This window comes from Cuculus canorus, chromosome 3 (genome assembly GCF_017976375.1).
Source record: "Cuculus canorus isolate bCucCan1 chromosome 3, bCucCan1.pri, whole genome shotgun sequence".
NCBI classification, from domain to species: Eukaryota; Metazoa; Chordata; class Aves; order Cuculiformes; family Cuculidae; genus Cuculus; species Cuculus canorus.
The window spans coordinates 22,007,405-22,031,618 of record NC_071403.1 but is presented as its reverse complement, the minus strand read 5'-3'; the positions used below and the strand labels follow the sequence as shown (position 1 = coordinate 22,031,618).

The 24,214-nt window shown below is 38.4% G+C and overlaps 1 protein-coding gene across 4 annotated transcripts in view; it reads left to right on the top strand.

Moving 5' to 3' along the window:
• Positions 1–19,926, top strand: part of RNGTT (RNA guanylyltransferase and 5'-phosphatase) — a 184,440-nt gene extending 164,514 nt beyond the window's left edge. For 3 of the 4 annotated variants that reach the window (XM_054063260.1, XM_054063263.1, XM_054063262.1), the window contains 2 exons: positions 14,791–14,914; positions 17,106–19,926. In XM_054063260.1, coding sequence (XP_053919235.1) covers positions 14,791–14,914; positions 17,106–17,269 — 288 coding nt within the window. In that variant the 3' untranslated portion in view covers positions 17,270–19,926. Of the gene's footprint in view, positions 1–14,790; positions 14,921–17,105 lie in introns of those variants that run through there. The other variant, XM_054063264.1, reaches the window with a different exon arrangement.
• The last annotated feature ends 4,288 nt before the right edge of the window (positions 19,927–24,214 follow it).

Below are 24,214 nucleotides of genomic sequence, written 5' to 3'. Positions count from 1 at the left end.
ATTCTCTTTCTTTGTCTCAGCATTCCTTCTTGAAAACATTGGCTTTCTTATCTTCCTGGTAGTTTTCCAAGTATCTGCCTTTGACCCCATACAGATATTATTCTGAGAAATATAGTCCTACAGAAAACTGAATTTTCAAAGTGATAAGCAGATTGTGCTTACAGTAGCTTTCCTATATCCAGTGGTAAGAAAACATACTATGATAAATTTGAGGATTAGGATGTGCAGACTATGTCTCATTAAAATAACACATTAATAGACAGTTTATTTTCCATATTGAATAAATGGCAAAACAAAAGAGTTAAGTTGTTTCTTTGAACAATAAAGTTATTGCTCCTTACCAACTAAAAATTGCTGAGAAAAACAATGGGAATGAGAGGTTTGTTTTAGCAATAAATGAGCATAGATATTGCAGATATTTCTCATCTGCATTGCATTGAACTCTCATACTTGTCACAATGGAATAACTGATCGGGTCGTTGTAACACTGCCAGATTTCTCGTGCTTTAGTGCAAGTTGTGTTTTGCTATTGTCCTCATCCTCTTTGTCATATTGTTCGTTCCCAGGCTTCAGTATTTGTGAGTGTTCTGGCTCCTGTATGTGGGTGATTTGGGGCTGTCACTATCTTTTGTTTTGCCTTCTTATGTTTTACAAAAATCATGTTGCAGAAGAGGATGATTTGTGCATGGTGGTTTTATGCTCTTGAACATGGTAATCTGTTGCTGCAGCTGTTCCTGCGTTATAAGTGCGTTGTCAAACCTGGTCTGTGTGTGCCTCTGCACACAGAGGGCGTAATTTGTTCTGAGTAATTGAGGATACCTTGATGACAAGAGCTGTCTGTGGACCCAGCTCCTGGGGTTGTCTGGGTTGCAGCCGTGACTGTTTTTCCTTTGATGTAGACAGCCCCACGCTTGGTTTCCATAAATGCAGTTGCATTTGCATTTTCTTTTGACTAGAGTACAATACACAAACAGTATGGCAATGTGCTCAAGGTTCTTAGAGTTTTAGGCAATTTAGGAAACTCCTTGTAGTTAATTGTCTCCTCAGAGAAAGCAGTGTCTGAAATTTGTGTGTCTTTATTGTTTCCCTCAGAAATTATTCTTTTCATGTCATATTTTTTATCATAGTTATTTTTATTAATCTGTTCTGATTTTTGAAACCTGTTCTTCATCTTTTCTTTCTGCTTTAGACCTTTCTGCATTAGAGGCTTTTGTTGGTACTGTAGGCAGGTGAAATAAAATCAGTAGAATGGATAATAGTTGAAGAGAAAGACTAGATACAAAAAATAGTTTCTAAATAAAATTATAGAAATCAGACCCTATTAGAAATCTATTCCAATCAAATGAGACAAACAAAAGGTATTTGGACAAATTATTTTAGGTCTTTTTTTAAACATTTTCTTAATTGTTTATTGTTAAACATTATCATGAGAATATCAGCCAAGATCAGGCTTTGGTGGGGAAGAGCAAGGAAGTTGTTGTAAACAGTTTATAGGCGTCTAAATTTGTTAAGCTTTTTAGATGTGAGTTATTTCAACTCTAAACTGAACAAATGAGGTTGAACTTGATAAATGAGTTTGAACTTCTAGTACCTTTGCAAAATGCAGATGATAGTGTCTTTAAAATAAATTACTCATGAATAAATCAAGATGTTGAAGTTGCAGAGGGTGAGAGATGGTGAAACGGGGAAATTCTTCGACTAGGAAATTGTTTCTGAGACCTTTCTTTATAGTATATATAAAATGCATAGTGAACATCATGAATGAGAAATATTTTAAATGTCAGATAGTGATAAGATTGGAGAAAAACGGTCGATGGAAAAAAATGATCATATTGAGAGGTACTGTGCTGGTTTAGGACTGGTAAAAGGCAAATGCAGATTAAATTTAGATAAATGAAAAAGAATAGGCCTGCAAACAATAACACAGAAGGCAGAAGAAATATCAAATGAGATAATTATTCAGGATATCAGCTTACAAAGGAAAATGGGTTGTGGATAATATCCTGTCTAATTATAATTCCTATAAAGGAGGATAGTCACACAAACTAATTTCAGACACTATGAACTCCACTGGCTCCCTCTGCAGACAGTGATAAACAGTTTGAATCCAAGGGTGAATCTAAGAATCTCTAAGAAATAAACCTGAGTTTTCTTGCTGCGTTTTTTTAAATTGCTTTCTAGAGATAACAGTCTCTCTCAGTGCTGGATTACTTACCAAAACTAGCTCCTAAATTTTAAGTACCCAAAGTAATGATGCAAATACTCATCTTGCAAGTCTCCCTGGAGATTGTGAGATTAAAGGCTGGAATAAAACCAAATTCTTATTGTACAGTGGTTTTAACTGCAAGTGAGCATTTCCAGTATAGTATTCCCCACAGACAGGTGTTGTGGCTTAAATGTCACTTCAGCTACTGCTAATAGATTCCTAGAGATCCATTTTTTTCCTGCCCTCAATATAATCTGTAAAACCAGGTTAAGTCCTGCAAGCTTAGGGTCTGTTAGGCCTCTGATGAGGCAGTTGCTGGCTCTTACAGAAGGTTAGCAAATAAGGAGGAAGGTGGAATTAAACTAGATCAGACCTCATGAAAGGCTGGATTGTAGGCAAAAAGAGGAGATTTCATACTAGTGCAAGCAGAAGGATGCTTATCTCCTACACAAGGAAATGATAAATAGCACCTGTACAATTCAAAGAATGCCTTTGATGCCTAGCAAGCAGTAATCCTAAGGGAAAATATAGGCAGTATATTTGGCAAGAATAATTTTTTTTTACATTATTAATTCATTCATCTATTTTCATGTTTTACAGTGAAATGCTTAATTAAATTATTTTTTCATCAAATTGGCTTTGACAGTTTTCATGGCAAGGGTCTCTGCTTGGCAGTATTCCAGAATTGTTATAGTACTTGAAAAATTTCACATTGGAGAAAGAGAAATACATGTATCCTAAGACTTAGTTGAACAATAGTGATGCAGTATCTTGTTATGTAATAGTCAACAAACCCATTATTTATTTACTTTTTGTTTGACGATAGTAAAACCACTGCAGTTTTATCTTTTTAGCCTAAAGTGAGAATAAAAGTAGAGAATAACAGAGCTCAGTGGTGCTATTGTATTTCAGCAAATTGAAGTTTTCAAAATGCCACTTCTGCTTCTCTCCAAAGGAAAAAAAGGTTGATTATAGAGAAAATAGAAAGTTATATCTTTGGAAAAAATGGTATAGAAACATTTGAAAAGGAAAGATCAGAGATGTGGCAGCTTTGTTAGAACCATTGTGCAGACATTTTGTTTGTATTGCCAAGAACTGTTGAAGTTTTCATTTACTAGGGAAGAAACTGTAAATATGCAATATTGCTTCTTATGTTACTTACTTCATCGAGCTACTGTGTAATTGATATATTGAAAAATTTCTTCCACTGACTTTACAACCGGATGCTATAATGAAATGTCACTGCTTTTGAGAAAAAATGTTACTTTCCCATGATTAGCTGAAGTATTAAAACTGTTTCGGTAAATTACTCTATTGATTTTAGCTTAATGTGTTGTAATAAAAAATACTTGAGTGTGTTCTCAGTTGGTAGGTTCATGCAATGCTGTGCTGTATTCTGCACAGGCATTGATGCAAGGATTTTATCTATTTTTCATACACAAATCAGGGGGATCAGTGTTGTTACAGAAAGGAAGTAAAGACGTGGGTCCTGCTGGAGGATAATTCTACTTAAGCTCTGCAGAAGGCATCCACGAGCTTTCTTTCACTGGCTTATCCGAGTCCCTGAGATTGCTCCAAGTAGGAGGGAGTAGCAAAATATTTCTGTAAAGTGTCTTGGTGCAGCTGTTCAGGCTGCTGGGACTCGGGCTGTCTTCTAGAGGTGGTTCACACCAACCATGATCCTCAGTGCCTTAGGGAGCTTCTCATCACCTACATATAAATACTGTGCTACACAGTACAAATAAAAATGCCCTATTAATGTCATACGTTAACCTACCCAGCTGTAATTTAATAGTAATGCAAACAGGTGCAACCCAGCTTCTACTTTGTTTCATTAGTGGGTCATGGTTAGACACATTTGATTGCTGACCATTGCAGGAGTGGATTAGTTAAATATTGTAGCATTTCTTTTTTACAAACACAGCCTCTCAACAAACCCGTGGAAGAAAACTATGTGGAATGTAGGAGAGAGGCCAGTCTGTAATGGAAGCAGTGTACAGGAGTATCCAAAAGCAGAATTAGAGAAAAGAATGTTTTTATCCTTCTATACAATAATGCAAGATAAAAATTACTGTATCTTCCTACGTCATTACATTCTCTTTCCACTGATTACCCCTTGGATGCCATTAATGCATAGAAAGATTTCAGATTAACTTAACTTCAGCAGAAGGAAAACAAAGGACATCGCTGTATAATTTAAAAGGACATTTATAGATCAGTGATTTAGAGGTTTTGGACTTACAGTGCTGAAACTAACACTAAACCAAATAGACCTTGAATTACTTAATTACTAGCTTGTTAAGATTTCATTCAAAACTTTAAGAATAATTTCTGTAATTAGTAATTAGTGCTAGTAGTTATAGCAGAAACTACAAACCGTTTCAGTTCACGGGTTCCCCCGCTGTGTGCACTCTTGCCTAACAAATCAACTCCCATTTACCTTGGGCTTTTCAACTGTAGAATTATGTATGTGAAACTCTTTTATCTAAAGGAAACTAATGAGGTCAGTTTAACATGTAAAAATATAATTGGAGATTATTGGACAGCAGGTTAATGCCATGCCATTACCTGGTTTTCCTTTGTCTTTTCTTAATCCCTGTCCAGTGCTGCCTATTTCCTAGAGAATAACCTTTAAGAATTTATTTTTCCTGGCTAGAATTGTTGGTGACATTGTTTGGCTCTAGCATGGGTTTATGATGCTACTTGTAATGCTGTTACATCTTGTGAAAAGCAAAACAGATGTTTTTGGCAGTAGTTCTTAAGAGAACTAATACTGTTTCAATCTTGGGCCTCAGGTGGGAGAAGACAGCTGCTCAAGCACAGCTGTAGCACTTGAGCAAAGTATTCAGATAATGCTCTCAATTCTGGAGAATTTAAGAATTGGCCCATGCAGAGGTCTTTGCAGGCCAGAGCTTTATGACAAGGTTTTTTTGGTAAGGTCATCTGGTTAGAAAATGCAAGAGACTTTCCTTGGCTTTGCTTGCCTTAGCTCATGCCGGCTAACTGGATGTAGTTGTGTTGGGAAATAAGAATGAAGACTAAATATTGTCGCCTACTTATTTTGTTATTTATCTACCATACAATAACAAAGTGTATGAGTAAAGCCATGAAAATTGTGCTCATGTACAGTGGGCTTTCCCAGATTTCCTGCCTGTTAGGGGCTTGGGCAGGACCAACTATCAAACCGTCGATTATGTCCTGTTGTCAGCTCTCATCATTCAAAGTTGTAATCCTGTTTAGTTGATAGTACAACAGAAACTTGGATAAAATACTTATTGATTTGTCTAGAAACACTGCAGCCCAAACAGACCAAGAACTTCATAGATTTCTCAGAATCCACAAAATCCTCTGAAGTCAGTTGTAACTCTTTCAAGTCCATGAATATTGTCCATTTCTCAGTCTGCAGTCTTGTTGCCCCACCCCACATCTATTACTGTAGTGTCCTGGGAAATCTGGCTTCCTAACTGCAAATTCATTAATAACAATGAATGGAAAGGAAGGAGGGGCTTGCAATGAAAGGTAAAGCAGTAAGAACCCCTCTAGAGCCTCATTTACTGACAAATTTGTGCCATTGATAGATTAGCTTTTGCTTACCTTGCTTTTAGGGGACTGACCTCATCGGCTGGCAGGCACCATAAAACCATTTGCAGTGTCTGAGCCATGATTAACTTCCCTATCTAGCCCCTTCCGTTCTGTAACCCCACAATGATCAAGAAGACCTGCATGCTTAGATTTTAGATTATAGGTGAGATTATACTGAAAGTCCTTAATTGCTTTTGAAGAAGGAGAGGAAAAAAGCTTTCCGTGATTTAAGCCTGAAAGCCAGTTAGGCTTTGAAGTTTAAGACAAACTATTGAAGAAAGGGAAGGAGTTCAAGCCAGCTCAATGCTATAAAGGCAGCTGAGAAGTGAGTTAGGGCAGTTGACTTTCACTACAGCAGTTGCTTTGATCAAAGCTAATTTTTGAAAGTCTGCGTTAAGTCAGAGCCATTAATCTTTTTGTTGTGATGTATTATCAGTAATGGGAAAAAAGATTATTTGCCTTCTAATTGAAATCTTAGAAGGATGAAAACTACAATGAAAAATCCTTAATATGGCTTTTGCAGCTTTTTTCCCCAACACGTCTTTGTTATATTGTTTGGATTTTATAGCACTGCTGAATAGATTTTTGTTGTGGTTTCACAGCTCTTGGGTTTGTGTTTTACATTATTATTGCAGTGTTTTGTCAAGGCGTTAATCAGCTCCCTCATGTAAGTGGTTCTTGCAGTCACCTGAAACGCATCCTGTGTCATTAGCTACAAAAATGGAGGTTGAGTCAGGAGGGTTGTGAACTTTAATCTCAGCGATCAGATGTAAATGGCGAGGCTTTGAAAATCATTGTAGTTTGACTTACTTTGTTGTCCTGTAGACAAAAATTTGAAGTTCTTGCTTCCTTACATGAAACAAATTCAAAACCTGAAAAAATTCGTTCAAAAATAAGAAGTTATTCTGTTGCAAGAGATCTGTGTGATTCCAAGACCTGTCACTCCTTTAAAACACTGAATATAACAAAGACCGTATAAAAGCTATGATGAGCAAAGCTGAGCTGTGAGCTCTCCTCTTTTGCACAGCCATTTGGTTTATAGGAGGCTTGGTTGATGACAAACCAATCAGTCTAGCATAGTGGATGGGGTTTGTCTGATTTTTTATTTCCTACAACTCTTGATATGCTTTAGTATCAGAGTAACTAGGAATTGCCTCTGAAATGTAGGAAGGAGAAATGTACTACTTTTTCTAAATGTTTCCTAGGCAAAAACTGAAACATGTTAAATATAAGAGATTAAAAGCAAGTTTGCTTAGTTCTGGTCTTAGCTTATGTGCACATTCTCTCTGTACAATCTCAACATTTTCAAGTATTAATAGAATTTCTAGATGTTGAAAACATTTATAAATTTATAATCTTGCTCCCTGCCCCCAGCCTTCTAATAATGCTTGCATAGTGTCTTTAATAATTTACATATCACTTAGATACCGGTATTTGATAAAGTCAGTATGCCAAATTCAGCTTCCAATGTTATATATTCCTTTGTTTGCCCACTATAGTGAAGAATACAGAGTAAGATTTAGACTATATATTTCTTAATGTTGTTATTCAGTAATGTTCTGAGGCAAAGAAATTTGAACTATGGGGAAAGCAGAGCTACTAACAAACCAGTTTGGTCTTTGTTAGGCGGTGGAGTAGACATATGAATATATTACATATGATTATCATAAAATTATGGCCTGGAAATTGAACAGTCATGGTGCTGCATTTTAGACAGTACATTTATAATAAGCTTTAATAAAGTAAACATTTTTAATGAATATAAGAAGAGACATTACTTATGATCACAAATGTAAGTTCAATTCCTGCTTTTTTGAAGCTCAATTTAACAAAGCAAACAAATTTCCTTGTAGTGTTAACACAGTTGTTCTCACTTTAAGCATATAAAACTGGTTGTTTGGGATCTAAATGGAAGAAAAGAATGTGATTCATAATGGCTATAATTTGAAAGCTGTGTGTTGTTACAAGTAAAAGTGGGTTTAAAATATTCACTTGCAATTACTTGCTACTTTGGGTTCTAGTTTAAATTTCTTTTGGTTTATTCTGTTATCATTTGGCATTCTTATATATTGTAGTATATAACCACGGTTTCTAAGAACATTTGAGAAGGCAGATAAGCAATGACTAGAGTTAGGTTTAGGGCCCAATCCTGATTAGTGTGGGCTAATTGATCTTAGGAAGCTGCTCAGAGGTATATAGCTGACAAGGATAAGAGTTTGTAGATCCAGAGCCCACGTGAAGAGTGACAGATTCTATCTCACTCGTAAAAGTAGTTTTTCCTTAGATGAAGCAGAAAGGCAGCTGGGAAGCTCCTGATAGCCCAGCCCCAGGGAGTCACCCTGTAATCCATCCCCAGTGGTGTGACAGCAAGTGACAGAATCCCTTGTAGGGTGTAAAAAGCACAGATAAAATGAGATTAATTTAGACTCCTACAGTGGCAATAGCTTGGGTACAAAGAAAAGATGAAAAACTGTCATATGAGAAAATACACTGTAGAATCTATGTGTGATAAATACAAATATCTGTCAAAAGAGCCATCCATGTAGAGGTGAAGCCCAACATGTGAAAGGCAGAAAATTTCAGGAAAACTTTTTCCTATTCCGATACAGCCGTCTAGGCTACCTTTTATTCATTTTGAGGCATAGAAATAGTTGCCAAATGTAGTAAAATAGTGATAGCATTGCTTTGTCTCTGGAAGATTTGTTTTGGTTTCTTCTGATAAATTATTAAAGAGATCTCAGTTTCCCTGTGTCACGGGATTTCCTGGTAGCATGAATGGAAGTACCTGAGGGGTAATTATGATGAGGTTTAGAGAACTTAATGGGGGTAAATGTTTTCCCTGTTGTGTGACCACAAACTCTCTCTCTGTTTCTCCATTTGCAACCTGAGAGTAGCAAGCCATATGAAATTCATAATTTATGAATGAGCTAAGTGGTGTTGTCGAAGTCTGTTTTTTACTGTTGGTGCATCACTCTTGTCTCCGGATCTTTGTGTCTTAGCATCCAGTGCTGTCAGTTTGAACTGATGCCCTTTTGCAAAAGCAGTCCGAGGGAATAAAATACGAATCAAAGGTTTAAGACTGGCTTTCAGGAGCTAGCTCCTGTCAGGTAGAAACAAAGTCTGCAAAAGATATCAGGCTGTGGGTGAAATGTTTCCTCCTGGAATCATTTCTACATCATGATTACAGCTTTTTTTTTTCTGTCAATTTGCACTGTATATCCTTGTTCTATCATAGAATCATAGAATCATAGTCAAATCATTAGAATTTCCTATACTCATGTTCTCATCTGTAATGATATGATTAAGTGCTTTCCCAGGATAGCCTTTGCCTATAGACACATTCCTCTGGAAAGCTGGACATGCACTAAGGCCATGCACTTCAAAGCTTTCCTTCAGGTGTATTCTCAAAAAAAAAAAAGGGAGTCCTGTTTCTTACAACTCATTTCCTCTCAATTGCCTTGGTTTGACATGAAGGTCCTTGGAATTTGCTTGTCAGCTTTAAGTCTTCAGTCTCCAAAAAGATCTCATTTTGATTTTGGCTTATTTTTGTGTCTTCAGGACCTGTTTTTTTTATTTCTGTTCCTTCTTTATTTTTTTCTGTCTTCATCCAATTCCTTCAGGAAGTCTTGACCCACCTTCTTTCCTCAAATTCCCATTTAAATGTTTTTTTCTTTGTTCCCTGCCTGTTGTCATTGCTTCTCCTTGGTCTTCAGATGATGCCTTTACTGCTATGGAGTCATAGTACCACTGGGCAGGTTAATTCTCTTTGTGTCTAGGAATTCCACATTGTTTGAGAAGTTTGGAAATAAAGTCTATAGTATTTCCTAGTTTTGGGAAGTCACAGCATTTGAGGGTAATGCAGAAATCCGGATTTGAGATGTGCTGTTTTGCTAGAGAGGTTTTATTTCCTGAACTGTCATTTGTGACTGAGTGTATGGCAGTACCCGTAGAACAAGGAGCTCACAAATGTCGTGGGTTTTGGACATTTCTTGGAAAAATGTGGTTTAATTTTTGCAGGATGGCTGACTAGAAAGGTATGGGCTCCAGTTCTCCTGTTGCGGGAGACTGGAAACCAACCAAAAGGTTTCTCCCTCATGTGCTGCTTTTATTTGTTTGTTTGCTTTGGCTGTGAGAATGGATCCTAAAGGAGAAAAGTTACTTATGATATCAGAGAGAGGAAGAATTGCTTTCCAGGCCTAATGTGGCAGCTTTAAACTTTCCTGCCCTTCAGGCATTGGAACTTGTGTTTTAAAAAAAGAAAACAGTTTGGGTACTTGGGCGTATCAAAAAAGGAATGCCTTCATTGCACGTGCCAGCCAGAAAAAGAAAAGGCAGATTCTTCTTAGAGAACAGAAAGCCATTACATTTAGAATCTATTTTGCCTGTGTGTTATGGTTCCTTTTTTAAGTTCTGTATTGAGAAATAAAGATCTTTTTAATTTAAGATTTCAGCTGCAGCTTTTGCTCATTTGTTCTCTCATGGAAGTTAACATTTTCTGCATCTACTATTACAATCGGTTCTTCTGGGATCTTAGAAATAGGCTGATGACTAGAGATGTGGAATAAGCAATAGAACTAGGTGAATTGAATTATTTTCTTTCTATGAACGTTTGGTAATAGAGGGGAAAGTGCAACAAAAAGGCATTTAAGGAAAGAAAGGATTTGAAATAGAATGTGTTAAGATTTTGCTTGCAAACTTTACTTTGCTTAAAGGGGATTATTTACTGAGTTAAAATAATTTCAATTGCTTTGAAAAAAATATGCATATAAAAATAAAGTGTTTCTTACAGTCAAGTCTCCATTTATCTAAAAGCTTGGCTCCTTTTTCCTTTGTGAAGAGCTTGAATGTGGGGAAGGTGGACGTGTTTGTAAAGTTTAAGCTTGTCTATTGTAGACGTGCTTCCTGAAATATTAACCTTAAAATCTAAATTTTCATTATTAATACCTCTTAGGTAAAGTAGTGGCTCGCCCTGGAATTTCATTCTCCTTCGGGATTAATGGTGGTGAGATTAATGTTTGAGTGAAGTCTTCACAGAAAATATGTGTGCTTCGAGTAACTGAAAGAGTGACTCGACTGGTAGAATAGTCTGATGATGAAGTGCGCTCTGGAGATACACAGAAAAGCCTTGGCCACTAGTAGTCAGCAGAGATAATGCAGGCATGTTCACAGGATTAGAGCTAACTACTTTCAGTGTAAATAGTTTCTGCTCTTTTTCAGCTGGATGTAATGTTTTTTAACATTTTACTCTAGGTTAACATAAAATGTGGCTGTATATAAACACACTGTTGTGATTCATCTCAGTGTCGCCATTATCCTGACAGGCAAGATAATTTGACATGAGTTAAATATTTCATTTTTTTAAATATGTTATGAATTTCTTTCGGAACATAGGGGATGACGAAGACTGGAAAATGGGAAACTTCCTAAACCTTTTCTGTCATCATTCTTAGAAAAAGGAATAAGCTTACCCCACCAAAGTTTTTCCTAGTTAACAACCCAGGTGATGATGAAAGTGGAAAGCCTTTCTTAGCAGGGAGAGGAAGATAACTGTTATCTTTGTGTAGCCTGACATTCTTAGGCAGTGGTCTTGTATTACATCCAGTCTGATTTAATAATGAGCTGTTGCTGAAATAGGGGTGAAGCTCTTTGCCCACTTTTTTTCCAATCACATCTCATAATCTAGCAGTTAGGTAGTGAATCAGCTTCCAAGAAGCAGCTCATCTGTATTTTTGGGAGATGATTTCTGTTGGGCAAGTAAGCCGATTCCTGATGACTAGATTGAATGCAGTTAGGAACAGTGAATGTTCCTGCTGAGGAACAATCTCCTTCCTCTTGAAAGGAAAATCGTGTACAGGTTGGTGTTTGTCTTTGCTAAGGACACAGTTGTGGCCCAGACCAGAGACAACTTCTGATGCACATCACCTCGGACATCCCCATGCCTGAGACATGATCCTCTGGGCTTCTGATTCTGACTGGCTCTCTGAAAACAGGCTAAGGATAAATATTTAAGGGAAGCTCCATGGAGTCCTTGGTGTGGTGGGAGTTTACATCTTAGAACTGCTGAATGCTGGTTCAAAGTGTTTTACGTACAGCATCACAGAAGCATTGCCACTGTACCAAAAGCATTGCTGCTGCTGGGGATAAGGATTTTGGCTGAGAACTGCCATCGTTCCTAAGATACTGCTCCCATTTTTGTGAAGCACCAGCTAGGAAGAGAAATGGTGATGCATTATTTAGATACTCTTATGGACTGTAATACTTCAGGGGGAGAAGGAGAGATGAATCCAATACGGCAAAGGGAGAATTGAGAAGACAGTGCTCTGAGCAGCCCAGAATTAATTCCTAAAGGGAAGGAAATTCAAGACACTTGAATTTGACAGTGTTCATGTCCTGCTGTAAAGCTGAAATACCAGAAAGTAGCACGGAAGTGATAGGTAGATCTAAAGTGTGAATTATAGGTACAAGGATTGCTATGGGCTTGTTGAATCCTGTGCATAGACAATTCCCGTTTAGAAATCTACTAAGATGCAACAGTAGAAGAGTATTTTTAATGCCAAAGAAGCATGTTTTGCTCTTAGTCTTGATCAAATGCCCAGCAGCTCCTAAAATGTGTTCATAAATGTTGCAGTAAGTAAATTTAGAAGACTGAGGTCACTTAACAAAGTATAGAGAAGAGCAGGTGCTGTATTTCTTCCTTTGTAAAACAATTACTACAACTTGAAATTGTTAAGCACTATGTTCACTACTTCTCTAACAGGGAATAATCATTTAAATCAGGGCTTTGGCAGGTGTTCATATTTTGTGGAAAGATTTACCTTCCAAATTGCTAATGACTGACCAAGCAAGTATCTAGATAGTTAATAATATGGCTTAATTGCCACAGTCAGCTAAAGCTACCATCTAATTTATTGCTGTTCTGAGCATCTGAACACTAGAAGAATGATAAACCATGAGGAAGCTTTATGAGACGGTTGGTTAGTTGAAGTCATTGTTTGCAGCTTCATGCATTTCTCTCTCTAGCAGGTGATCCTTCTAACATGTCCCTGCTTTGGCACAAAATCAGGCACACGGTCGTATTCCCTGCTGCCTCCACTTCCACTAGGCAGCTGTTTTCAAAGTAATACACCCTTCCCAAGGCACTGCACAGCCAAGAGCTTCTTCCTGCATTTATGTATCCATAGCACGCTAGAAAAGGATATGTTTTTCTACATACACCTACTGAAACATAAATACATCCACAAATGTGTGTCAGTCAGACATCTGGACTGTATATAGCTTTTCAATGCAGATGGAAAGAAGTGATGTGCTGTGCAGAGCATGTTGCAAAGGAAAAGATTGCTGACCTGGGCAATTAGCTGATTTTATCCAAGTGATCATTAGCAAACAAACTTTGCTTAAGAATTAAATGATTTTAGGAAAAAAACTCTTTGCAGGTGATAGAATGGAGCAAGGAATAATGTGTGACTTGAAAACCTGACTCTGCCTCTGTCAGTCCTGCAGCAGGACAGGCCTCGGTCATAAATAGGTTTGACAAAATTGTCTTCCTGTTCACTTGACAAGTGAAATCTCAGGGCTTCCTACCCAGGAATGAGTGTGAGTATTCAGGGTAAATACCAAGAAAAATGTTAGGATTCTGTTTATGAAATTGAGGATAAATCCTGTACCATGCAGTATGGAAAGACTCGGTCTATGCTCAGCACCTTTTCATGAATTAATTGCCTTTATCTGGGGATTAATGGGAAATGGTTTCACCGTTTTTTCCCACTGTATGTGCTCTTAAGCTGCCTGGAGACAGTTATGGCCTTTTTCAAATCAGCATCCCTCTGACAGTAGTAAATTCCCATGTCACCACTCAGGAGCAAGTAGACGGCAGAGGTGAAAAATTATGCTAATGAATTGCAATAACCAGTCCCTTTTTTATGAGAGCATTTATGCATAAGATCCTGAACCCAAAGTGTTATATTACCTTGTACAGCTTTTTATCGGTTAACTATATCAAACTAAACACAGCTAGCAGCTAAGTACAGCTTTATACTTCTGAAGAGGGTTTTTAGAGAAAAGTGAAGTATATGGGTAGAATTGTTAAAGCACTAGATAAGGTTCTTTGGTTACTATGGTTACTTGAAAATTTTGCATTGTATCATAGATTAGGATGCATAGGATGAAGTAGCCGAAACAACTAGCAAGTCCAATGCATATAAACTGCATTTACAAACCACACAGCGTTGCCAAATGGAAAGACAAATAGCTCAGGATATTGGCTGCTGATGAATCTATGAATCAATAAAGGGAGGTCTGATGGAGATGTGGAACATGTGTGATTTAAATCCTGCATGATTTTGGAGTTACAATCTTAGTTTTAAAGAAGAAAAAGAAGGAGAAAGAAAAGAAAAGAAAAGAAAAGAAAAGAAAAGAAAAGAAAAGAAAAGAAAAGAAAAGAAAAGAAAAGAAAAGAAAAGAAAAGAAAAGAAAAGAAAAGAAAAGAAAAGAAAAGAAAAGAAAAGAAAAGAAAAGAAAAGAATCCTCAGTAGTGTAAAGAGTGGAATGTTTTTCCATAAGCTCTTTCTAGTATTGAAATCTGACATTTGGCTTTGAGACCTTCAACAAAGAAGGTTGATGAAACATGGATAATACATTTCGTGCACTTAGGCTGGCAGTAGCACTTACACTGGAAGCAGTTTATTCCCATGGAAACCTATTTGCATTTGGGCCAGAAGTGACTTTTTTCCCTCTCTGTTAGAGCTGCTGATGTTTTCGCATAATATAATTGCTGTATATTGACAGCAGACTTGAAAAGTATTTTTAAAATGTTGAGTAGCTGAGCATATGTATAATGGAGATGTAGTCTGCGGTTTTTCTGTGTAGGATGGAGGCATATTGCTGAAAAGTGCAGGGCAGCTTTTGATCTTCCATTATTTATCCAAAAAAGAAAGAACAGAATTAAATATATTTGAATTAAAATATATTTATCCTGAACATTATTTTTTTTTCTTTTTAAACAGGTGACAAAAGAACTGAAACAGTACGACAATAAGATTATAGAGTGCAAGTTTGAGAACAACAGCTGGGTCTTCATGAGACAGAGAATAGACAAAAGCTTTCCAAATGCCTACAGCACTGCCATGGGTGAGTAGAATAATATGTATTAAACATTTTTGAGGCTTAAATATTATTTTTTTAACTCTGTTGTAGTTTAAGGAGGAAAGATGCTGTCTTCTCATTCCTGGTGTGGTCCTGACTTCTCTAACTTATTATAGTAATACTTCATCTTATGTCATGTTTAGCTTTTATACAGCATGCATCCTTTGGCTTCAGGATTATGTGATGAAGCCAGTTAAACAAAAAGTCTGATGCAATATTTAATGGATAATGCAGAAGCAAGTGCCTAAGTCTTTGTAGAACAACAAATACTTGCTCAAAGAGACTTTTTATGGTAGGACATGCCTTTTAAGTGATACCCAAGAAAGTTTTTCTTTACAATGGCATTGCAGCAGCAGTTAACTAACATCAGTTCCTAGTGTCGTGTTGGATTGCTGGTATGTAATGCAAACTGGTACACTGTGAGTTGAATTTGTTGAACAAAAAGTCCATTATAATTTCATGTCTGTTCAGAACACCCAAACCATTATTTCGCAGATAGAAAATGAATAGGGTGATAAAATTAATAGGAGAAAATGTCATCTTAAGTTTCTACAGTAGTTGTACAAACAATGAAGAGGGAAACAAATGCAGCATGGGAGTATATCCCTGCAGAATAGTGAGACCCATGATCTTCTGCCAAAAAACATTTTGCCATGTAATGTAAATTAAATGATGTTGTTTACTTCCATGTGAAATGTAAGAGTTTGCATAGAAGTGTGCAAGGCTGAATAACAGTAGTCATGTTGATAGTGACTTTTGCTAAGTGCCAAAATAAAGTTTAATCATATTTAAGAGCATGCTGTTTACTGGGGAATGCATAGATGATGAAAGATTTTCTCTCACCCATTCTACTTGTAGTTCTGCCTGAGCAGTGACAAGATTTTCTCATGTAAACAAAATGTGGCCATTTTGCAAAATCTCCGAAGGATTTATTTTCTCCTTTGAGACTTTTTTGTTCCCTTCTCTAGATTGTTTCTCCTCTATTTGCTTTGTCTTGATGAAAAATACTGTTTATATTTACCCATGGTTGAAATAGCAACAAAAGAAGTCCTGTCTCCGCCTTGCTTTTGGACTGGTACCTCTCAAATTGAAAGAAAAATCACTTTTTGAGTGATTAAGCTAGGACAGCCCTTAGAAGTTGATATCGAGTTACACCAGCAGCCTTGTGGCACAAATTCTATTCCTAAACTACTGATAATCATAATGCTTTCCAGCAGCTGAAGTGACACACTGTGCAACTTTTAACACAGCTTTCCATCAAAAATAAATGAGATAATAATAATAAAATAATGCTATGAAGGTGTTTTATTAATTGTAAAGTAATGTTTTGAATGGTTCTGGAATTCTTCAGGGAAGAAAAGAGTCTTTTTAAGAGTCATAAAATTATATGTTGATTATTATTCGTAACAATGGTATAGTGCAAGTGCATTTTAAAGAGTCTTGATTCTGTTCAGTACTCTAGGGGGGTCAATAGATTGTTTTGCATGAAAATTACATCCATACTGTGACCAATCCTTACATGCAAAAAATTATCCTCCAATATTGTACTTTCTGCCAAGATAGTCACAGGATTCCTATTTAATTTCTTGATATAATATATCATTATGCTTATACATGCATGCCTTGGCCACCGTGCCCTTTCCTCCATCTTATAGTCTGATGTGCTAGACACATAGCTTGCTTGGCATTGAGTATTTCAGCCACATGAAGGTATAAAGGTTTAAAAAAAAAGTACTGTGTGTTGTGGGTTTATGGTATTTATAGTAGTTAGTGTTGGGGGAAAAAAGTTACCTTGATTTAGAGGTGTTCAATATTAAGCCAGTCTTGTTTCTAGCTACTTGGATTTGATGAGTGTTTTAAAGCTGTGTCTCACACGGCCTTCATTGCTCATGCTCGTTTCAATAGTTTGTGGTGTTTTTATATTTGCCCTATGAAGCCTACACACGCACTTGTTTTGTTTGCTTTAAAAAGAGTGATTCCCCTGAGTTAGGGGCCCACTACACTGCTTTGCTCTCTGAGGGGCAAAGCAGGGACACTTGACTCCTGACACAAGCATCTTATGGAAGCCTGTGATTAAGGCTGAACGCTTGAGCCAAATTGTGTTGATTGAGTTATTGAAGTGCTGACTAAAACAAATTTTTTTTTAGTAACTTGAGAATATATTCTTTGTTTCCAGCTGTGTGCAACAGTATTCAGAATCCAGTCACGAAGGAGATGCTGTTTGAGTTCATTGACAGATGTACAGCAGCTTCTCAGGGACAGACGCAGAAACACCACCTTGATCCTGACACTGAACTCATGCCACCTCCACCACCGAAAAGGCCGGCTACCATAACATAGGGCCTTGGTCTCAGCAGATTGCAGGTTTACAGTTCTGCAGAAGGTGAAATGCAAGTGTGAAGGCTGGAAAAAAAGAAATGAGAATTGCTGTAAATACTTGGGTGTGGGATTTTGAGTTTGTTGTTCGTTTCTGGGTTGTTTTTTTTTCTTTCCAAAGTCCACGTATGAATGGACATGGTTTTCTAATTGATAAATTCAACCTTACCTTAAGGTATTTGAAGGTGAATTTTCCAAAGGTTCAGATCTTCGTTGTACTGTTCTTGTACAATTAAGTCAATGGAAAGCTGCCTTGTTTATATATGGATCTCTTTTCACCTTTAATTTATAATGTCAGCAATCTGGAACTGAGAAAACATTGGGATGCTGTACTTTTTAGAGGCTGTGTTTAAAAATAAACAGAAGTGTTTTTTATTGTTGTTATTCAACTGGTTGCGATTTGTCGCCCATAGGTATAACAAATCATAGTATCCCCGCATTTCCGAGACTTCTGTTTAACAGCATACAGAAATGTTGTTTGTGCTCTGTGTTGTTTAAAAACTAAGCCACTTTAGATTTCACCAATTTCAAAATTAGCTTTTGTTGTTGAAATATTAAAAACGTGAATCCTTCTTGTAAACTGCATCCCTTTGAAAGGAAATGTGCTGGGTGTTTATTTTTTCCCCGTTTGAACCTAACACACCAAATGTACAGCGGACTGATCTTAGCTTTGCTTTTTTTAAGTTTATCTGTAGATAAGGAATACACCAAATCCTTAGTATTAAGGTCTCTGTTAAGAGACTGTTTTTAGTACAGGGCTTAGTTCTCCACAGTGATACTGTTGTAAATGTTACTAAAATAAAGTATACATCACTGGGATATGCAAGAGTAATAAGCAGTGCTAATCAGGCTGTCTTAGATCCAGGCACAAAATGGCAAAAGAAAACCCAGACAACTCCTATGTAAAAGAGAAGGTAGTCTCAGTAGGAGACCGCTGCATCAGACAGAAAGTCTCCTGGTTTAGGTAATTGCAGGGAAAAATAAGCCATTAAAGAGAGGGAATGAGTGTCCCAGGGAACAGGACACTCATTTTCAAAGGTGGGGTTGGGTCTCCTGACGCACCCTGCTCATCCTCTGGCTGACTTTCTTTCATACCAAATGAAGAAGCACATGAATGCCCTCCTGGCTCTTGTTGCAGTGCACTGGCAGATGTTCATAATAATATTAATTTTGAGAAGCTGCGTTCTTGTTGTCTGAGGGAGGAGTTGTTCTGAGCTGGGATTAATTGGAAACCAAATGCAGATTTTAAAGTTTACTGTACATTTATCAAGCAGGGATCGAACTGGCTCTGTCTGTAGTTTACTTAGTGTATGAGTCATACATTCATTCAGCAATCTGATTAGTGAAGCTCATTAATTTGTTATAACTAAAATGCTTTTCTGTTTAAATGAGTTTTAATGTTTAATGCAAAATTAACTCCTGCATATTTTTTTCCTGTATGGAAACTTTATGACTATGCTTTCTAGTGGCTTCTTTAGTTGTTTCAACCTGTTGTATAAATGCATCATTTGGACAGCATTCCTAGTGTCTTTTTCTGGGATATTCCTGATGTGTTTTAGAGAACTTGAAGAACTTCTATAAGTTACTTTTTATACTATGGTAAAACTTGAGGGGAAAAAAATGCATTCATCAAAGTTCTTTTTTTCAATTGTACATAGTTTCTGCATATTGTCTATAGAAAAGATATAATATCACCTATGCAAGGTTGCAAAATTATCTCCTAAAAAGAGCCTTATGAATCTGATGTGAAAACCTATGCAGCCTCTGTGCATCTTGTGTTGAAACACACAGTAAATTATTTCTTCACTCAGTATAAATAATTTCCCCCGATTATATTTGTCATTGAGATTGTTATAACATATACTTTGTCACTGATCTTCATGGTTCTATGGCAGTTGCAGTGTCTATGATGATTACAGCCTTCTCCATGGGATTAAGACATCTCATTCTTTTTAAGGATGTGTCCAAGTTATTTGTGTCTTTCTCCTTCCCAGCCTTGGATGTTGTATTTCAGTAAGACTGAGCTTCTGGTTTGTCTCTTACTCCAGAGCTGCAGCACCACAGGCTGTCTTCCATGTGCGTTACACCAGGTTCCTGAATCTGTTGTGGCCCTTGTATTTTGACAGTGTCTGATTTTCCACGCTCAGCCTGAAATGGATATTTTGAAAGAGTAATGACTCTGAGAAGGTTTAGACTTCCATGTTCACATTGGATTGTCCAGGTTTTCTTGCACTGACCTGTAGCTTTTTGGAGAGGTCAGTTGCCTTTGCTTTTCTGGAATATGAAGCAACTGGGGAAGTGTTGAATGAAGAACTTGAAAACAAATGGAATTTCACTTGGATCAGAAGGGATTCATGCTGTGAGAAATGCAAACCTCCTGTCTCTGCTCCTAGATATTCAAGAGTTGGAACATAAGAAGCAAAGAAGAGTCTGTGCCAGGAAAATAATGATGATAAAAACCCCCTAACTTGTCTGTTCATTGGTGTACAGCATGAACTCATCCACTGTTTTGTCATTTGTTACATATATAATTTGGTTTCGGTGGAGTTTCCAGAAAATGTAAGTACATTCCTCTACAAACTCTGTAGTAAGTATTTTAATAAAGTCAATGGTTTAAAATACTTTTCCTAAGGATGTGTTTTCTTTTGATGTCTATGCTGATGCAAGCACGAGGATACTGTGATGTTATGGCTGCTCAGTCCTGCAAGAATATTATCCACATTTTTCAGATGTCTGTGGCTTTCCTCTCAGGTAGGAGGTCCCCCAGCCCACTGGTGGCCATGATCTATTATGCCATTTTTAAGTGTAGTTTGCTCTTGTGACTAGAAGAGAAAGGTACCAAACATGCAGGTGCATGGAAACTTTTGCAAGAGTTTTGCATGGGTCTTGCCAGTTTATCACCCAACACGACCCTACAGCTGGTAGCCAACTTGGACCGACTCCTGGACTTGTATTGTAGTAGGGCAGTTTCCTTTTTCAGGTTGCAGCTGTCTAGAGTGCATCTTTTCAGAACTAAAAAGCCTATCTTGATTTTTGAAATTTCCTTCTGATTAAGATCATAGAATCATAGAATCGCCAGGTTGGAGAAGACCTCATGGATCATCAAGTCCAACCATTTGTATCTGCCACTAAACCATGTCCCTGAGCACCTCGTCTACCCGTCTTTTAAATACCTCCAGGGATGGGGACACAACCCCCTCCCTGGGCAGCCTCTGTCAGTGCCAGATGACCCTTTCTGTGAAAATTTTTTTCCTGATATCCAGTCTGAACCTCCCCTGGTGCAGCTTGAGGAGATTCCCCCTTGTCCTGTCCCCTGTCACTTGGGAGAAGAGGCCAGCACCCTCCTCTCTACAACCTCCTTTCAAGTAGTTGTTGAGAGCAATAAGGTCTCCCCTCAGCCTCCTCCAGGCTCAACAACCCTTCATTCACAGCTGCTCCTCATAAGACTGGTAAGATCCTTCCTCTACTGCTGGTATCGGCTTGTTCTGTGCGCCATTCTAGTGGTGCTTCTCTCAATCATTTCTGATTTTCTGGTGTTTGAGTGAATGCCGGATGGGGGCATTTGAGCACATGTGGGGAGGTACAAAAACTTCTCTAACCCGTACTCAGTCCTCTGCAGGGAAGCAGACCGACACACCCTGCCAGTACATCACTCTGCATGGTTGGTGTTTGCTCGAGCAGCCTTTCAGGATCCCTGCTGCTCAGAGAAGTAGCAGCTCCTCAGTTTTGTGCCTAAGAGGAGTGACTTTGTGTTTGTGTAATACGTAATGCATAGTTGTATCTTACAACCTCTGCGTATTCACAAAGGCATCAGCACAGCAAGATAATTTCCTACGATTCATCTGTAGTCAGCAGGGAGAGAATGAGAGCAGAAGTCTGGTTTGTTCCTGCTGCATCCCTTCTGCAAATGTCTATTCAGTGTTTCCTCTCAATTCTTTTTCAATCACTATGACATGTATCGTTGTCTGTTACTCCTCTGTGTTATTAGGATTTTTGTGAGCACAATGTTAAGTATTTTTGTTGAGGGTAAATTTGATAGCATCAAAATTTTTGCAGTGGTCAATTAAATTTACAATCTCATTAGAAGTATCCAGTTAGTTGTCAAGAGTCATTTATTTTCCATAGATTGTATTGCTTCCCTTTGGACTTTTATTCAAATCCTAAATCCAAGCATTTCTGTTAACTTGCCTGAGAGTGGCATTTGGCTGAAATATCTTCACTAGCTGCATCACCTCCATCCTTCTCCGCAATGGCACAAGGTTTGCTCTTGCCTTGCCTGGGGACCACTGCACATTCCAAGGTTCACAAACCCTACAGGGTTTAGATTTCATCTGTATCCCTTTGTGTCCACTGTCAAATTTCTACAATCGGTGCTTACGCCATTGCTCCTCAAGCTTGTATTCCTCTGTTACACCGACCTGCCTGCTTTTTTTGTCTCATCCTTGGGTTGTGAGGATGAGAGAAACCTGTGTCCCGTGGAACTGACGTTCTTGAGGGCAGTGCTCCACTCCAACTGTGTTCACTCATCCCCATGGGATACCAGCCTTGCTGATGGATGGATAGGGCAGTGCTGGCCCTCTGAGCCATGCTCGCACAGGGAAATCTAAGCAGCATCTACCAGCTGTGATGGTGCTCATCATAGGAGCAAAGGCTTTTTCCTATTTCCTCCTTCATGACTCCGTCTCCCTATTTCATATACAAAGGTAAGTTGTGCTCTTTGTGCTGACATCTGCATCAATTAGTTAATGCTTGCACTGGGAATATAGGTTAGTGCTTTTTCTGCTTCCCTGGTGAGAATCCACAGAGCATCCCAACAAGCTAAAGATCTCTCAGGTGCGGAGATCTGTACAGCCGAGGTTGGAGGATGATCGAGGCATTTACAGTACGGTTTTCCCTCAGCTGGGGTTCATTTTAATCTGGCTGTAGGGAGGTATCTGAGCGTGTTTTAACCAGCATTAGTATGAGAAGCTTCCAGGGATGTTGCTGCAAGTATGGAAGACATTAAATGAACTTGATGAAGGAACAATAATTGTATTTTCCAGCATCACAAAAAACTCCAAATAAAATCTAAGAACTTGCACTTCTCTTAAGCTACACTGGGTGTAAAAATAATAAACATTTGTTAGTAAAATCAAATTATAGTCAAATCGACTCTTGTGATAGCAATTTATTTAATCAGAAATACTGTTCATGTCTCCTTTTCACTTTCCTGCTTCTCCTCACTTTTTTTGACTAGTAGAAAGCACACAAATTGAGTTCAGGAGCATTCATCTATGATACGTTTTAGAAAATTAGATTTTGATTACCTCTTCTACTCAGATCTTCCTCTAACGTGGGGAGGCGATAAGGTTATCATATTAAGTAAGTCTGTATAAATGCCGACTAGGTAACGTTGGAGGAACAGTATTTTGTTATTATCAAAACATACTTCAAAGATTTTCTGAACTAATTTGATCATCAAGGCATGAGGAACTTTAATCCAAGGGGTAAAAGATTCCATTGGAAAAAGTAGGATAGTTTAACAGAAAAAACTTGATGAAGAGGACAGATTTCTGTGCTGTGGGAGTGGGTGCTGGGTGTTTCCATGGCCTGCAAATCAGCCGTGTGTTACAATGAGAAGAGCTGGAGACCAGGCAAGAATACAGAGGATGCTGTACAGATGCTACAAGATTGGTCTTGTGGGAGAAAGGGTGTGAAAGGCAGCCAGAACTGGGATCATCTCATGTGCCACAGAGGAAGAAAGGAGTTAAAATAATGATGAGATGGCTCTTGGAATGGGCAACTCCAGTGGAAAGATGAGAGGAGAGCAGGCATCAATGACACTGGGAAAAGAGGTGGCTTTTTTATGTAGAAAAAAGATGATGGCAACTGGAGGAAGTAGAACAAGAGAAGGCAGCAAGGGCTGGCACACAGCAGTGAGGACCCACCCTTCAGCCAGAAGACTCAGCCGGCTGCCTCTCAAGAGGGCCAGTAGAAATGGTGCAGAACCAAGAGCCAAAGTGTAAGGGATAAGATCCTAAAAGAGTAGAGTAACAGATAACCCATTTCTCTTTTCCAAGCAGTTATGCTGTTCCTGAGCTCTGTGAGCTCTGGGGTACCGCTATGCGCTCAGCAACATGTATGCTCCCAGATCGCTGTGAGTAGCGGGTAGGAAAGCACATCCCTGCATCAAAGCACAGGGCGTGGGGACACTTTTGAGCCCCTTTTTAGGTAAATCCGTGCTGTATAGACCCATGCAGAGTGCTGGGGTGTTAAGAATGCTACCAGTCACAGATTTTTTACTGTTGCAGCAGCCGGGTACGCCCTTGGCCTTCCTGCCACCTACCGTGTCAGCGAGCTGCGTGAGCGGGGCAAACTGGGCTCCAAACAGGGTGCTGTGTGGGGCCAGGGCAGTACACCCTCCACTTCCCTCTCACCTTCTATCCTGCCAATAGAAATACACACATTTTACCAGCGTAAATGTTATTTGAAGCTGAAGGACTGAGAAGACTCCAGGACTGGACAGGTAAAAGAATAAATTCCAGGCAGCTGCCTCTGCCAAACACTGTTCTGATGAACTCCAGTGTAAGAAGTCCCAGAAATTGGCCACGATTGTGGCCGTGCAGTATTTGCATTCAAGTGGACCAGTGGGTCTGCTGAGAGACCTGGTGCTATGGGGACAAGGGAACAGATCCAGAGTGGCACAGCAGGCACACAAAACCAGAAACTTGTCTCTCTGCAGGGTGTACAAAACCTGACTTGTAATGAGTTAAGATAAGAACAGAAAAACAATCTTAGTTTGAATCCCCCTCTGTCAGTGCTTCGCAGTCAGTGCTATTTCATTGTGTATTTTGGTACTTATCTTCTTCTCCGCTGGTTCAGTTTATAGACAGTCTTATGCAAGATCTTTTTAGTGAATAATTCTGGTTT